Raw genomic sequence first — 17,911 nt, 5'->3', positions numbered from 1 at the left:
AACATGCATTCCTATTTGATTCCCATGCCCTTCTTGTACAAAATGCAAGCATGAACCTGCAAGTTGATGTACTCCTGATATGACAAACTAACTAGCAGCATATGACAGGAGGAGCAAACCATGCTGGTAATCTTTCTCAAATATTGAGGGGCACAAGAAGCAATGTCCAGGGACCAAACTGCCTCAAAGTTCTGGGGGGGATGGGAACTGATGCTAGAGGCCCTGCTACACTATCGCTACGAGGCGCTAGGTGCTGCCTTCATGTCTTCCATACATCTGGGGCAACAAGGAGTGTTGCAGTATTTAATGTTGACTAGCAGCATATGACAGGAAGAGCAAATCATGCTGGTGGGCAAATGAATAGATGTACTTAGGAACATAGGAAGCGGCCTTATACTGAGTCAGACACTTGGTCCATCTAGCTCAACATTATCTACACAGATTGGCAGTGGTTTGTCCAAGGTTATGGCAGGAATCTCTCAGCCCTATCTTGGAGATGTTAGGGAACCTTCTGCATGCAAGCATGCAGACGCTCTTCCCAGAGTGGCCCCTTAACGGGAACATCTTGCATCCCTTAAGGGGAACATCTAGTGCTCACACATGTAGTATCCCACTGAAATGCAATCCAGGATGGGCCTTACTTAGCAAAGGGGCAATTCATGTTTGATACCACAAGATCTACTTCCACAAACCCAAGCTCATGTTATGAAATCTAGTCTTCTAATAGCTGGGAATACAATCCAATTGTAAAAATCAAACAACAGCCAGCGTGGTGTAGTGGTTAGAGTGCCGGACTAGGAATGGGGAGACCTGAGTTCAAATCCCCATTCAGCCATGAGACTTGCTGGGTGACTCTGGGCCAGTCACTTCTCTCTCAGCCTAACCTACTTCACAGGGTTGTTGTGAGGAGAAACATAAGTATGTAGTACACCGCTCTGGGCTCCTTGGAGGAAGAGCGGGATATAAAATGTAAAATCATCATCATCATCATCATCATCATCTGTAAAGAGATACATTACCAATCCTAATTACTGTTAACTGGTTGAAAATGTAAAAACAAATATCTGAATCAGGTCACAAACAGATGTTCAAATTCATTTGTTTTGCTTTTAAATCATCATGAATTCCAGGTTTATACCTCAATATATTTTAGGGGTTGGTGCACATTTTCCATATTTCATCTTGGGAAGGAAAGTCTACAGGAAATGAAAACTGTAGCTTTGTACCAGCTTTGCTCATTAGAATAGACAAATGCTGATCTGCGTATACAACATATACATATTATAACATGAGCCACGGGGCTTTAATTTTTGCAATGGAAAAAGTCCAGATAATATAACTTAAGTAATGTGTTAGTGCAATTGCCCACCTTTGGTGTTTGACACAGGTATGCCTGTTTTTAACACAGACTTCATGCCTATACAGAGAGGCTTATGAAAAACTGTACAAGCATTGCACTTAATGTTTGAAGCAGCTCTTAAAAGCACAGCACTGAGGAACAACTGAATGAAAGTCCTGACCTGTACCAGAATGAAAGTCCAATTGTGTACCAGAGGACTGGAAAGTAGCCAATGTAACACCGATTTTTGAAAACGGATCCAGGGGGATCCAGCAAATTACAGGCCAGTTAGCTTAATGTCTGCGCTGGGCAAACTGATGGAAAGCATTCACAAAGATAAAACTGTTAAGCATATAGGAGAACAAGCCCTGCTGAAGGAAAACCATCATGGCTTCTGTAAAGGAAAATCTTGCCTCATCAGCCTTTTGGAGTTCTTGGAGAGTGTCAACAGGCATGTGGTGATACAGTCAACTTAGTACACTTAGATTTTCAAAAACGTTGACCAAGTTCCTCATCAAAGACTCGTGAGAAAACTTAGTCTTGCGATAAGGGGACAGGTTCATGTGTGGATTGGTAACTGGTTGGATAGGAAACAGAGGGTCGGTATAAGTGCCCCACCCCCAGGAAACGGTACTGGGGCCAGTGCTTTTTAATTTATTCATAGATGATCTAGAAATTGGGGTAAGCAGCAAAGTGGCCAAATTTGCAGATGACACCAGGCTATTTAGGGTAGTGAAATCCAAAACAGATTGTGAAGAGCTCCAAAAGAATCTCTCCAAACTGGGGGAGTGGGCAACAAAATGGCAGATGTGGTTGAATGTTAGCAAGTGTAAAGTGATGCATATTGGGGCTAATCCCCCAACTTCACATATACGCTGATGGGTGTGAGCCATCACTGAGTGACCAGGAGAGCGGGATAGATAGATATAGATCTTTATTACGGTACTTGACCAGATACAATTAACAGCAACTACAGTTCATAACAGCATATAGTCAGTACAATCTATCGAGTTAACCCCATTAGATAAGAAAAGTTCACCTAATAAGGTGCACATCATTACCTAACCAACTGAGGGATCCTTAACTATTACTTGGCAAATTTTAAATGCAATAGTGCAGAATCCGGCAACACAAGAAGTTGCAAATACATTCTTATCAGCAAAAATATGTGTTTCATAGAATTCCATAAATCTTCCTGGCAAATTAATTTACTGTGTGGAGTGCTATAGAAAGCACAGTGAAATAAAATGTGTGCCACATTTTCTACTTTCCCTGATTCACAGGAGCACCTGTGCAAATAAGGCATCTTTTTATATCTGCCCTCCAACCATGGAAAAACATTGAAATGAGGCAAAGTAAAAAGCTCTCTGATGTGTTGGGCATGTCACATTATAAAGATAATTTCTGGTGATGGAAGAAGGGTAACCCACCAGTTCTTAATACAATTGGGAAGTTTACTTATCTCCTCCTGCATTATAACACTCAAGATGCACTGCTCCATTATCCTAATGGCCTGTTCATACCCCTTAGCAATTAAGAATTCAGAGGAAACATGAGAAGTTTCCTCTTCAGCTTTAATAACCACTATGAGTGGGACTGGTCCTCCAAAATTAGGTGGGTCAACCCATTTGGGCAAAATTGGAGTCATAACCAGTATATAAATACTGTCATCCACACTGCGGTCTCCACCTTCTTCACTACAGTCTCCAACGTAAGGGCAGAATTAGGTACACCTTTTGACACCTGGAGGACTGCTCCTAAAAATCTAGTTTGGATAGTTTCTAACAGAACAAAGTTACAATAAGGTTCCAAATGAGCTCCAAAAAGCAGCTAAGCCACTAATTTGGCCTGCCAGCATAAAGTGCCTGCCTCTCGCCCCAGTAAAACCTCAGGATCGCAGCAGTTCTTTGCTGTGCTGTTTGCACTATATAGTCCAAATGCACATTTCTCACCCTGGAAGCCTGAAACACTACCCCAAGTACTTGAAGATCTTAACTTGTTCAATCGTATTACCATTAAATTTCAAATTATGTAATTTGGGTCTCTTAGCAAACTCCAATACCTTGGTTTTCTAATAATTAGTGAATGGTATTCTGAGCAAAACTGGGTATGTGCTTTCAGTGCTCTCTTAAGACCTATAGGCAACAAAAATTGAATAACTGTTACCTGCATAAAGAAGTACAAGCACCTGCCTTCTTACTATCTTAGGAGGGTGCATAGCTGCCATGTTAAAATACATGACAAGAGAATTAATATAAAAACTGAACAACACATCCCTGTTTCACAACAATACCTGTAGAAACTGAATTTTATAGGTCACCACTAGGATTACATCTCACATGGAGGGAAATATTCCTACAGGTGAAACTCGGAAAATTAGAATATCGTACAAAAGTCCATTAATTTCAGTAATGCAAATTAAAAGGTGAAACTGATATATGAGACAGATGCATTACATGCAAAGCGAGATAAGTCAAGCCTTAATTTGTTATAGTTGTGATGATCATGGCGTACAGCTCATGAAAACCCCAAATCCACAATCCCAGAAAATTAGAATATTACATGGAACCAAGAAGACAAGGATTGAAGAATAGAACAATATCGGACCTCTGAAAAGTATAAGCATGCAGATGTATTCAGTACTTGGTTTGGGCCCCTTTTGCAGCAATTACTGCCTCAATGCGGCGTGGCATGGATGCTATCAGCCTGTGGCACTGATGAGGTATTATGGAAGACCAGGATGCTTCATTAGTGGCCTTCAGCAATTCTGCATTGTTTGGTCTCATGTCTCTCATCCTTCTCTTGGCAATGCCCCATAGATTCTCTATGGGGTCAGGTCAGGCGAGTTTGCTGGCCAGTCAAGCACAGTACACTGTATACTTTTCAGAGGTCCGATATTGTTCTATTCTTCAATCCTTGTCTTATTGGTTCCATGTAATATTCTAATTTTCTGGGATTGTGGATTTGGGGTTTTCATGAGCTGTACGCCATGATCATCACAATTATAACAAATTAAGGCTTGACGTATCTCGCTTTGCATGTAATGCGTCTGTCTCATATATCAGTTTCACCTTTTAATTTGCATTACTGAAATTAATGGACTTTTGCACAATATTCTAATTTTCCGAGTTTCACCTGTATGTGATTTGTAGAACAAAAATACAGGAGAACCTTGTTACTTGCAGGCTCACCACTCACGGTTTTGTGTATCCGTGGTTGGGTAATAGACACCCGACCTAGGTATTTGGGGGAGCAGCAAAATAAGGGTTAAACTCACATATCAATGGGTTGGGGGTGGCTACAATTTTGTTTTCGGGAGACAATTTATAGCTGATTATTAAAATAATGGCAAAAAACGCCATATGATTTTCAGTGGATATTCGGCAAGGTTTTGACTCTTGGGGGCATCCTTGACTTCTAAAGGACAGTGGAGCACAGTGATTGATTGACTGAGTGCCATCAGGTCAGTGTCGACTCTTAGCAACAACAGAGATCACTACATCTCTGCCTGCAGGATGATCTGTCTTCAGCTTGGCCTTTAAGGTTTCTCAGTGGTGCATTCATTACAGTCATAATCGAGTCCATCCACCTTGCTGCTGTGTCGTCCTCTTCTTCTTCTCTTTCCTTCAACTTTCCCCAGCATTATGAACTTCTCAAGGGAGCTGGGTCTTTGCATAATGTGTCCAAATTATGATAGTTTGAGCCTGGGCATTTGTGCCTCAAAATCTGGATTGATTTGTTCTATGATCCATTTCTTTGTTTTCTTGGCTGCCCATGGTATCCTCAAAAGTCTTCTCAAGCACCAGAGTTCAAAAGCATCAATACTTTTCCCTGTCTTGCTTCTTCAGAGTCTAGCTTTCGCATCCATAGAGTGTCACGGGGAAAACCATAGTCCGAACAATTCTAATCTTTGTAGGTATAGAAATGTCACGGCATCGAAATATCCGTTCCAAGGCCTTTATTGCAACCCTACCAAATGCTAGTCTGCGGAGTATTTCTTGCCTGATGGATCCTTTACTGTTGATGGTCAATCCTAAAAGGCAGAAGCTATCCACCACTTTGATGTCTCAATTCTCAATTCTGAGGCCGGCTGTTGTACCCATTGTCAATAGTTTAGTCTTCTTGTCATTTAGTCGCAGCCCCATTTTTTCCACTGTGGTCTTTGACTTTCACTACTAGAGCTTGCAGATCATCCGCATTCTTAGCTATCAGAATGGTGTCATCAGCGTAGCGAAGGTTATTGATGTTTCTTCCTCCAACTTCAAAACCACCCTCATCTTCTTCCAATCCAACTTCTCTCAGTATATGTCCAGCATATAAGTTGAATAAATAAGGAGAAAGTATACAGCCTTGTCCTACTCCTTTGCCAATCTGGAACCAATCTTATTTGGCCCATTTACTGGTTTTGGGGGTGATTTCTGGCAATTTTTTGCAGTCCAGGAACCTAACCCCCTTATTCCCTTAGCCGTAATGCCCCATTATCCGTGGATTCGCTGTCCACCCCGCCATCCCCAGTGGAATAGAACCCGCACGAATAACAGGGTTCTTCTGTAATAAATGCTTAGCAATTGATAAGCAGGTATGTTGTCACAACCCAGGGCCTTGCCCACTTTCAATTGCCCAGTTTCCACTGAATAATAAACCTATCAACCTCCTCAATGGAAACTGCTGGCCAATCAGGTATAATCAAACTTCTCAAGTCTAACAGCTCTGCATTCCCTTCTTGGTTCCCGCAAAGGTTCTTAAAATGTTCTTCCCACACCTCTACCGGGATATAATTTGTTCTATCAATGCCCTTGTTAGGATGCTCCGTAATCATACGACAGAAGGTGACATGATCCCTATTCTTTACTGAGTCAATTATTAGCTGCCAAGAGTCTTTCAGTGCATTATTGTTTTAATCTCTTAAGGCTTTACATTGCTTCTTCACCAATGCTATCTCCTCAGCTGAGGCAAACACTGGATTTGACCTATATCGTTTATAACAATCAACTTAATTATTATTAATTTTTGTAATAATACAGTCCCAGTCAAACCAGTCTTTTGATTCCCTATGTTGCTGTTTTATTAATACACCAGTACTTTCCTGAATCATCAAATCATGGAATTATAATGGGCAATTTTAGAATTAGCCACATCATCAGATAGAATGCTTTTTTGCAATTCTTCCATCTGATCCGTCTTAAGGACTGCAGCCAACTTGGAGTTCAGTAGTTCTGCCCATTTTAATCTAATTATCTGGGGGGGGGGGGCGGAATGCAGCGCACCAGCTACAGGAGAAGCACGATGGTGGCACTCCTAAGAATTCAAAGAGAGAACCACCGCTAAGTGATCACTATCTAAATGGCAATGCACATTCAACTGCTCCACTTCAGTTAGTACATTGCAGGAAACTAAGATATAATCAATTGTTGACACATTCACTGAGGTAGCCCAAAAGGTAAACTCTCCCAGCCGATCCTTATCTTTTGCCCCATTCAAAACATATAAATCCAAGCAGTTTGCCAACTTATCACAACCCCCCACCCCCAGCAATACTACAGATCATATCCTTAAATTGAGAGAGATCTTGGGGTTGTAGTGGACAGCTCATTGAAAGTGTCGACACAATGTGTGGCAGCTGTGGAAAAGGCCAATTCCATGCTAGGGATCATTAGGAAGGGGACTGAAAATAAAACTGCTAATATCAAAATGCCTTTATACAAACCTAGGGTGCGGCCACACTTGGCTTATTGTGTATAGTTCTGATCACCATACCTCCAAAAGGATATTACAGAACTGGAGAAAGTACAGAAGGCGGCAACCGAGATTATCAGGGGCCTAGAGCACCTTCCTTACGAGGTAAGGCTACAACACCTGGGGCTTCTTAGTTTAGAAAAGAGATGACTGAGAGACAACATAACTGAAGTCTATAAAATAATGTGTAGTGTGGAAATAGTGGATAGAGAGAAATGTTTCTCCCTCTCATGTAACATTAGAACCAGAGGTCATCCCATGAAACTGATTGCCAAGAAAGTCGAAGGTGAGTGTGTGGAGGAGCCTATGTCTCCACCGCTGTTGTCACCTCCGCCGCCGCCTGAGTACCCTCTCCACTCCCCACCCCGCATTACAAGGAAATGCCCTTTTCTTGTAAAGGGGAATCCTTGCTGGATTCCCCTTTACAAGTATACCCGTGAACCAGGCCTGGTTCAGTCTGAACCAGGCCAGTTTGATTCAAACCATGGTTTGAATAGAGCCAGCTCATACATCCCTAGAGGACAAGTCTATCAATGGCTACTAGTCTGAGGGCTACAGGCCACCTCCAGCCTCAGAGGCAAGATAAATAAAACTAAATACCAGTTGCAAGAGCGGGAGAGGGGGCATTCCCTCAGCTCTTTCCTGTGGGCTTCCCAGAGGCATCTGGTGGGCCACTGTGTGAAACAGGATACTAGACTAGATAGGCCTTGGGCCTGATCCAGCAGGGCTGTTAGGAAAAATGACCATGGCCTGCCAGTTAAGGGTGAATTAATTACAGTAAAAACTGGCAAGAATATTCTGGTTTTTGAACGTGATCTTTTTTCCTGCAAGGAAACATTCTGTACCAAATTTCAAGTTAGCTGACTGATCAGATTTAAGCATCCGTGTGTCAAGAGTTTTCAGCAACAAAGAAATACCACCTTTCTCTCCATTGTTGTTTTTATAAGTGTTGACATGTCTCAAAACCCACAGTTCAACTTTTGTTTTGATTCTGGGTTTGCCTTTTTTGGCATCATATCCCTACTGCTTCAGCTCTTTATAAGCATACACACTCTCTTATATCAGAAAACCACACTATCTGGAGAGTTCTGATTTATCCCAGCTGCCAGAAATGTTCACCTTAGAGTTGTCTAGTTTCCCTTCCATTCATTGGAGTTCTCCTCCAATGAACTCCATACCCAGTTGCTCAATTAACACAAGGAAAGTGGTGTGTGTTAATTTCAAAGCTTAAACAGCTGTGCCTTCCCTTCTCACCTCAAAATGGTCCAAACTATCCTCTTTGAAAGCTACTGAACAGCTGCAACTGACATAACTGACTACCATTTACTAAAACTTCCAGCACTCGAAGCAAAGGTACAACCAGGAGGATAACATTCTTGACCAAATCAATGCACAGCTTTGATTTAAAAATGTAAAATGCCACCTAATTCACATAGTAACCCTGGTCCTAAAAGGTTTGGCAAGAACAAATGCATGTGATGACCACCAACAATATATATAAAAAACACTAGCAAAATGCAGAAGTAAAGTGGGGACAGCACTGGAGTGTGGGTTAGAACTTACTCCAGGTACCGTATTTTGTGGCACAAATGCTGCATCAGCATAAACACTGCACTGAAGGGGAAAAAGGATGTTGTTGTTTTTTTAAAAAAACCCATCAGATACACTGCATCGCCATAAACACCACAACTAAACCAAGTAAATATGGCCAAGTAAATCAAGTACAGTAAATATGATCATTCCCACCCACCCCATCTGGGGTGCAGCTTCTAAAAGTGTGCTGCAAAGGCATGCCTCAAGAATACACGTGTGGCCTGGCTGCACCACGGGCCCAAACTGGACATCCCTGACCAAGCAAACTCCTTTGGGGAAAGAGCAAAGGGCCAAAATGCTGCCACGCGGAGCACGAATGGCCAACACAGCCATCGGTACCTCTTCCAGCAGCCATGAGAGACGCAAAAGTGGCAGGGGAGGGCAAGCATACCCGGGGCCAGGAAGGCCCAGCTGTGCTGTTGCTCCTCCTCCTCCATCGCCTCCGGTGGTTTTAGGCCCTCTCAGCTGCCTTGAGCCTCTAGTCAGTTGGAGGGCCCTGCTGCACTAACGCCGCACCTCCTTCCACCACTGCTACGTTCACACGTAAGCGACACATCAGTGTAAGTGCCACAGGCGGCAAAAATTATCTTTCAAACCTGTATGCGGCGTGGCGTTTTGGCCGGAAAAGACATTTGGGATTACCGTATGAGACAGAAGTATCTTCTCCACCACCAGACAGACAGACAGACTTGTGTCCTAAATTATAGTTGCCCCACTGAGCTCAATTGGAGCCATGGAGAATTGGGCCAGGCACCATTTACACAGCCCCACCCTTTTATCAGCATTATGCATACATAATGAACAACGGCTCATTTATTAGGTTTGGCATATTTGCTCATCTCTTAAAACATCATTTACACACACACACACACACACACACACACACACACACCCTTACAGCTTTGTCTCAAACTGCATATTCACTTTAGAATACCAATTTCTTTTCAAGAAGAGTACAAAACTGGGACATGCACAAGCATTTACATTCTTGCAATTCCTAACTGGAAGGATAAAATTAAATAATTTCTTATAGTGCATTTGTTTAGGAGGAAATACCAATGCCGTAATGTACACAATTCAAAGAGAATCTCCACCCACCTATTCCATTTTGGGGAAAAAAAGCAAATTCAAGGTAGTAACCAAGGCACAGGAATTCTGCTCGAGTTATAAATGCTTTATAAGACAATAATCACCTTTCCTCTGATAGGGACAGTGAGCCCTTGAAGCCTTGTGCTTCACCATTTCCCCCAAGCAACCTGGAAAGCAAAACCACTAGCTTGCAATTACTGGATTCTCTTGTGCACACCATTAGCAGATTTCCCTCATCATATAATGAGGGATAATAAAAGAAACAATCTGTGCATTGGGAGAGCTTTTCGTCTCTGGTAATTTTAGCACTGCATTTCAGATAAAGCAGTTTCTCACACAGTATTCAGAGAGAAAGGCATGCAACCCTACCTGCTTATAAAGCCATCCTCGTCTAACGACAGGAGCATTAGGATTTCTTTTTATTGAGTTTGACCTCTTCCCAAAATTATGAACTTTCTTTGATGAGCGTGATGTCTAAAAATGGAATTTAAAAAAACACGTTAGAAAATGCAGCACGAGTATCACTTGCATGTAGGAAGCACACACACATTGCAATCCTCAGAGACAGACAGAAACAGTCAGACAACCGCTTCCTATCCTATGCTTCCCTTGGGACTTATTAAGCAATAGCTTTATTCTCTTTATAGATAAACAAGTTATTGCCTAGGTTCTGCTGGCTTAGGCATTTCTTGAACTTTTCTGCAGCAGGAAAGGGACAACTCCCAAGACATACCTGCATCAAAACATTTAAAATTGAAGCTTAATAGGATATTACACAGCCATAGCACTGTTCTTAAAAAGGGTTAGAACATACAAGACAGCACATTTTCAAGGAAACGAAACTGAAAACAAGGCAGACATCTTGAGGAAGTCAAAACATGTATTTGCAAATGAGCTAAACCACAAAAGCGATGGACTGAAATCACTAAGATTTCCGTCTCGACTTGAAAGCTATGATTTTCAACCTCACATAAAGCCCTCGGGCTGACTGTGCAACTATTGTTGTCTTGAATTTTTCTGAGTAGGCAGGTAGGTGCAACAGTTTGTATGAATGTCACAAATTCAAGATGGTCGCATTCACACAACCCTCTTTCTGGAGACTTTAGTCCAACCCATATCCAATTGAGGTGAGAATACAACATGGAGAAGACCACTCCTTTCATAATAAATACAAAAATGGGATGGTAAGTCTCTTTCACTCTGGTATTTTCCGTGAGTACAGCAATTTGCAGCTCTTTCGTTAAGACTGATTAACAGAACAAGAGAGAGCCAGGATGAAGCAGCATACTTAGAAAAGATGTACAAGGCCATGTGCGACTTCTCTCACGTTGCCCTAGCAGCAAAGAATGGTGTACATAATGTACTTCTAGCAATGCAGCTGATAAAATGAATTCTGAACAAAGCTTGATGCTGGCACTCTGGGTCTGCTCAGATTTTTCACTCTCCCCAGGACAGATCAGGCATGGGCTCTGGGTTCTCTCCTCTCACTCCAAGCAGTGAATTACCGGACAGGATATAACATGATCATATAAACATGGGATCTACCTTGACTGTGGAAAAATAGTCATGGTTCAAATAAATTCAGGATTCCCATGTGTTTGTTCACTTCCCTTTGCAATAAGGGGAAAGATGGGAGCAAGCCTGAGATCTGTGGCAGTCCTCTTCCTGGGGAAAACTTGGGGTAGGCAGAGACAGAAATGCTTAAATAGGCCCTCAAGTTATTTTTTTAAAAATTGCATCAAAAATTGCAGATCAAACCCTAAACAGCTTAGGCCCAGGGCATTTAAGAGAACATCTGCTTCGCCATGAACCCCACCGCCCAATGAGATCATCAGGAGAGATTCGTCTGCAGCTGTCACTGACTCGTCTGGTGGCTACTCAGGGACAGGCCTTCTCCATTGCTGCCCCTGGGCTTTGGAATGCGCTCCCTGTTGAAATAAGAGCCTCTCCATTTCTGGCAACTTTTTAAAAGGCAGTTAATACACATTTGTTCATCCAAGCTTTTAATTAGATACTGTTTTAATAGTTAACATTGTTTTAAATTTTAAGTTATTGTAATGTGTTAACCTTTTTATTTCATTTTATTTGTATTGTTTAATTGTAAACTGCCTAGAGATGTAAGCTTTGGGTGGTATACAAACATACATACATACATACATACATAAAAGATTTTGACTTGGAAAAATGTTCATCTTCTGAAAATGTTATGGCTTAAGAGAAAAATTCAGTATAATCATTCAAGTCTCAACTTGACTGTTAGGTTAGTTAAGCAGAAACACCCTGACATATATTAAATGCCATCATTTAAGTCATTTTATAACCTCAACTCTTGTGCTGGAAAAGTCCACTGGAAAACCATGTGCAGACAGTACAATCAAGCCCCATTAATTTCTATAATGGATGTAAAGATTTCTGTGACATATGGTCCATTAGAGAGTTGATTAGTGATCAATGTCTTCCAGCATGCCTTAAAATAGAAGTTATGTGAATGAACATGCCGGCTAATTAATTGTGAAAGGGTGCAAGAGCAATGGTGACAGCACACGGTCTTTCTAACCTACTAGATATTGTAGAGGCCGCTTGAAATTAAGGAATTAATAATGGATTATCTTGACAACCAAACATCTGTTTGGAGCTCTGAATATTCATGTGCTCACTTCTTTACAAGGAGCAAGTGTGGTGTAGTGGTTAGAGTGTTGGACTAGGACCAGGGAGACCTGAGTTCAAATCCCCCTCAGCCAAGAAACTCACTGGATTAGTCTGGGCCAGTCACACATCTCTCAGCCTAACCTACCGCACAGGGTTCTTGTGAGGATAAACATAACCATGGGCTCCTTGGAGGAAGAGCGAAATATAACCCCTGCTAACCTGGCAAAGAGGCACCTTTTAACGTGGCAATTCTCTTTTATTTAGCAGGGGGAGAGTAACTGGCCCTGTCCACCCCCAGCACAGTACTTCCAGTGACTGTTGCTGGTGGCTATCTTATGTTTCTTTTAGATTGTGGGCCCTTTGGGGACAGGGATCCATCTTATTTATTATTTCTCTGTGTAAACCACCCTGAGCCATTTTTGGAAGGGCGATATAGAAATCAAATAAATAAGTAAGTAATAAGTAAGGAACTTCAAAGTGAAACCAATAGCGGTCAATATCCATTTTGGTTAATGCATCACTGTACCAGTGTTCCCTCTAACAGGGATTCCCAGATATTGTTGACTACATTCCCATAATCCCCAATCAGGGATTCTGGGAGTTGTAGTCAACAATATCTGGGAATCCCTGTTAGAGGGAACACTGCACTGTACTGCTAGTTCTTCCTAATCCTGCCTAAGAAGTCAGCAGAAAGTTCAAGTCACTCAAATATTCTGTTGCAGCATACAAATCTGAACCCTCATTCCAGAAAATGTTCTAGAACCCTGAAATAGTAGACATTGTCTAACTAATCTATGTGACCAACATGCCCCATACTTAACTTCTCTATTTAAAAATGCAGATATATTTCTGAATGCTTTAATGAGATTTAATTTCATTCAGAAGTAACGAGTGCTAAAATCTTTTATGTTGCGGAATTGAATGGCCGACATTCAGACTAAATTACTCCTCAGTAGTCCTAGTGAAATTAAGTAGTCCTTCAGAGTAATTCTTAAGTGGCATTACTGAGTAACTGTCCGGACATCAGCAAAATCTGAACTTTTGTTTAAGTTCTTTCAGAAGACTGCTTTCTGCAATGTGAACCAACACAGTGGGTTTCTGAATCTGCAAAGAATTATGTGGTTGCCGATGAAGATTTTTCCATGGCTTCAAATTTCCCATGGAAGGTTATATGATACCAGTAAGAATACTGAAAGGGGTGGTGGAGGAGTAGACTTTCTTAGAGCTTGCCAACAATATCTGCAAGGCTCTCTCTCACATTCTCTTGTCAATACATTTCCCCATGGTTTCTTTTCCTTTTCCTTTGATTTGTCAGGAACAGGATGAAAGCATGTGAAGAAATATGGGGCAAATAAGCTTTGTATTGCACTGTGAACAACTCAACAGGTTTCATAACATCTGTCCAACAAATCCCTGTGTAGGTTGCCTCTTGCAAGGACACTTCTTTTATAACATTAAGCATAGGTACTACTTGTAGGATGTCTAGAAGAAAACACGTCTTCTATAGCAACCTTGGCTATTTCTTTCTTGGTTTTGTTCTGTTCAACACAACTGCCTAAACAGAGAAGCCTTAGACTGCCTTCTTTCTCTGTACTGGGCAAGGCAGTCACAGAAATAAATCTTAGGATCCTCCCACTTTATAGGGAGAGGCTAGTAGTGTCATCGAACTCCCAAATTAAGGCCCTTTACCACATAGCTATCTCAACAGGGGGTGAGGCTTGCAAATAAGATGATCTTTGTGAAACATGCTTTAGAGCAGGACTGCATAATTTCAGTCCCCCAGCTGCTGTTGGACTACAGCTCCCATCACCTCTGACTACTGGCTACTGCGGATGGGGATAATGGGAGTTGTAGTCCAACAACAGCTGGAGGGCTCTAGTTGTGCAGCTATGCTTTAGAGTCACTGCTCCGGGCCATACATTTAACATGGCATCAGAGTAGCAGCACAAGCTCCTCTTCTCCATGGCATAGCTAACTTCAAAAGCAAGGAAGTTCACACCAAGCAGCAGCTCATGGGGAAGGCGAACATTGTGAAGGAAGCGAAGGATTCACAGTGCTCCTCCCCTACATCATTTCAGCACCGTCACTGGCTGAAAGCATCAGTGGGGGCACTGCAGATCCAAGCCACAAAATATGATACGCTTTTATAGACTTTGCTGTAAAGACCTAAATCTAATTTTTCCTTATTCTATCTTGACAGAGGTTGCATATGACCTCTTCCACTCTTGTCCTGCTTCATATGAACTCATTCTTGTATGCAATAATTTCCCTTGATACTACTTTCATAAACCGTTCTGAACATTCCCGTAGGGAAGCTATCAAGCAACTACAGCAGAGCTATACATTACAGTATTCCCTCCCCACTTTATTCTTTGCTTAATTACTACAGGATGGAATTTCGACTCTGATGAACTAATGAAAACTATTCCCACTTGGTTGCAGTTTAGATGTAGGCTGTGTTTCACGCTTGACCTACTTGACAGTAGGTTGTTGCTGTTACGGGCCCAAACACTAATCATTAAAGTAGGTACAATGGAAACACTAATTGGACTAACTTTTGTTGATGAACCACCACAAGAGTGTAAGGTTTCTTTGATGAACTATGGCACTCTTTTCCAAACCATCTAGAACTGAGCCAGTTTTAAATTCAAGAATCAAAAGCCCAAGCAAACTTGTGACTGCTAGGAACCATAACTCTGAAGAATGTTGATTCAGTCAACGGGGCATCTCCCCTCATAACTGGTTCAGCCTTCCTTAATACTTGCATAAGACAGAGTTTTATATGCAAGCTGACCAGAAGCCCTGCTACTATGCTCTTCCTACTAATACTACCCTTGCACTCCATTAATTATTTGCCTTCTAGCTCTGCCTCTCCATTCTAGTACTATCTATTCTATATATTTTGTCCATAGCCTTTGCTCAAATGCCCTAGTTCTGAACTTTTATGAGCTGCAACTCTATGTCCACTAGCTTTGATGCCTGGAGTTGATCGAACTTCAGGTTGTACAATTCAATGTCAATGGTACCTGTACTCAAAACTTGCCAACACTCCCTGTGAACTGAAAAGTTTTGCCAAGTAAACATTATATGGTAAATTCAGCTTCAAATTCTGCCATCCTATTTCTGCTCTTGTGGTAGCAAGCATGACTTGTCCCCTTTGCTAAGCAGGGTCTGCATTTGAATGGGGGACTATTTGTGTGAGCACTGTAAGAAATTCCCCTTAGGGGATGGGGCTGCTCTGGGAAGAGCATCTAGGTTCCAATTCCCTCCCTGGCATCTCCAAGATATGACTGTGAGAGACTCCTGCCTGCAACCTTGGAGAAGCCGCTGCCAGTCTGTGTAAACAATACTGATCTAGATGGACCAATGGTCTGACTCTGTATAAGGCAGCTTTCTATGTTCCCAAGAACTCAAAAAGCATTTTTCACCTTGACAGCTGAAGACAGCCACATAATACCTTTTGCCTTGCCTACTTTGCTATACTCAGAGAACTCGATAAAAACGTTGCTGTCATAACCGTTCTTTATTTTGATGGGCAGTCATAGGTAAAAGTACAGCTTTATGTTAGCTTTACAGAGTTTCACAAGACACAGATTGGGGATAAAAACACTACTAAAAGTCCCTTAGCTATGAAAGGCACAAAAATACAGCTCCGTATGCTGCATAATTTAGGAAGGGGGTCTTGGTTTTGTTTTTAACAAGAACACTGAAGCCTCTAAATTCCACCACCTTTCCCAATACCCAAACAACTTAAGCCTGTCTAATCAGATGTGTCACTAGAGGCTTATAGAATACACCCACACCCTACACCAAAATAATACAGGAGAGAAAGCAAAGAATACAGGGGAGAAGTTAGGGTGTGAGAGGAAACCACAATTTAGTGCCATCATCCACTCCGTAGAGGCAGGGGTGGAGGATTAAAATGGGGCATGCAAGCAGGCAGTTACACAAGCTCCAGCTAGGTCCAGAAGTAGAACAGGAAACAGAGCTTCACTCATGTTACAGTTGCAAGGCATGGGGGCGCTTCTGAGAGTCTGAGCTGATTTGTTTCAAACTATCATTGGGGAACAATTTACACTCTAATCCAGCCCAGAGACCAGCGCATGTACAGAGCGGCTCAGCAGCACAAGTGCCTATCTGTGAGCAAAAGAAGAAGTATTAACCACTCCCACGTGGACATTTTCAGCCATGAAAAGCAACTCTCCCACGTCATTAGATTACAGTGAGAGGGAGGCAGCCCCAAGGTAGAGATTGCACAGATCTCAACGTTACAGACTGGACACAGTGAGACTCTATCCCTGCATTATCTTAGTGATTTACAGAATGAGCTGAAAAGTCCCGGGCTGTCTCAGCCACATGCCTACTAGGTGGCCTTAAGCAAGTTACTATTCTCTCAGCTTCTGCTACATGGGGATAAGCAGAACAATCTGCTTGACACCATTGCCCATAAAGAGAGAGAGAGAACACAGACATAAAGCCCTTGAATGAGTGCAATATGTTTCTTTGGAACTACATCTTTTCCCCTCTTCTGCCCATTTTTACCTTGTGAAACTTGGGTGATAGCACTACTCTATTTGGAAGAATATAGACTATCTTCCTTGTACCAGCCAAATTAGTGTGGTTATCACTATCTCATAAAGTCAGATTCTAACATTGCAGACACTCCTGTATCTTTGCCATGCACATGCCTTTTAGGGACAAAAATCTGCATTCGTAGTTTTAGATACAGTAGTGTTCAGGAGCAACACTAGTATTTTATGGTGCAGAGATGCAAATTCTACAACTTGAACATGATTAACTGGTAGCTATTCTGCACACCTATAGTGACTATAGGCCATTCCCCATGTTACATATTTAAAAGCACCCTCTGATAATTGGAAAATGATCACATATGAAAGGATGTTCCAAACGCCAAATTCTTCACTCAGTGGAGAGCCAGGAGCTGGATCTGCCGTTTTTCGCAGAGCATGTCAAATTCACTCCAATAAATAAATGATAAATAAATGTCAATTTCACTTCAATTGGTCAATTTCTCAAATCCCACTGCCTGATGCCTACAGGTGTTCCACTACTTGGAGTATAACAAGCAGAGAAACACAGCAAGGGAAGAGGAGAAAGACGGCCTTTAAAGATGAGCCACTGTCAAAAGTGCTTTTCACAATGTCTGCCTGACATTCTGCGTGAGGAAGACTAACTTGCTGCCAACTTGCCCCAAACACACGGGAGTGACTGAAATAGTGAGCTGGCCCCATTTCAACAGTGGATCTCTGTTCCAGCCTGCCACTGGTGGCTTTTGGGTGCTGAGCATGACTTAAATGTGTCATGTGTCAAGAAAGGAGAGCTGGTCTTGTGGTAGTAAGCATGACTTGCCCCATTAGCTAAGCTCTGGTTGCATTTGAATAGGAGACTACATGTGAGAACTGTAAAATATTCCTCTTAGGGGAAGGGGGCACTCTGGGAAGAGCAGATTGTTCCAAATTCCCTCCTTAGCAGCATCTCCAATAT

At 42.0% G+C, this 17,911-nt stretch overlaps 1 protein-coding gene across 24 annotated transcripts in view; it reads right to left on the bottom strand.

Moving 5' to 3' along the window:
- The window catches only part of PLEKHA5 (pleckstrin homology domain containing A5), a 261,638-nt gene that overhangs the window by 76,985 nt on the left and 166,742 nt on the right, over window positions 1-17,911 (bottom strand). For all 24 annotated transcript variants that reach the window (XM_053252354.1, XM_053252356.1, XM_053252355.1 and 21 more), the window contains one exon: window positions 10,127-10,231. In XM_053252354.1, coding sequence (XP_053108329.1) covers window positions 10,127-10,231 — 105 coding nt within the window. The remainder of the gene's footprint in view (window positions 1-10,126; window positions 10,232-17,911) is intronic.

Source organism: Hemicordylus capensis, chromosome 5 (genome assembly GCF_027244095.1).
Source record: "Hemicordylus capensis ecotype Gifberg chromosome 5, rHemCap1.1.pri, whole genome shotgun sequence".
Taxonomy (NCBI): domain Eukaryota; kingdom Metazoa; phylum Chordata; class Lepidosauria; order Squamata; family Cordylidae; genus Hemicordylus; species Hemicordylus capensis.
The sequence above is the reverse complement of the archived record's forward strand: the minus strand, read 5'-3'. Positions and strand labels throughout refer to the sequence as shown.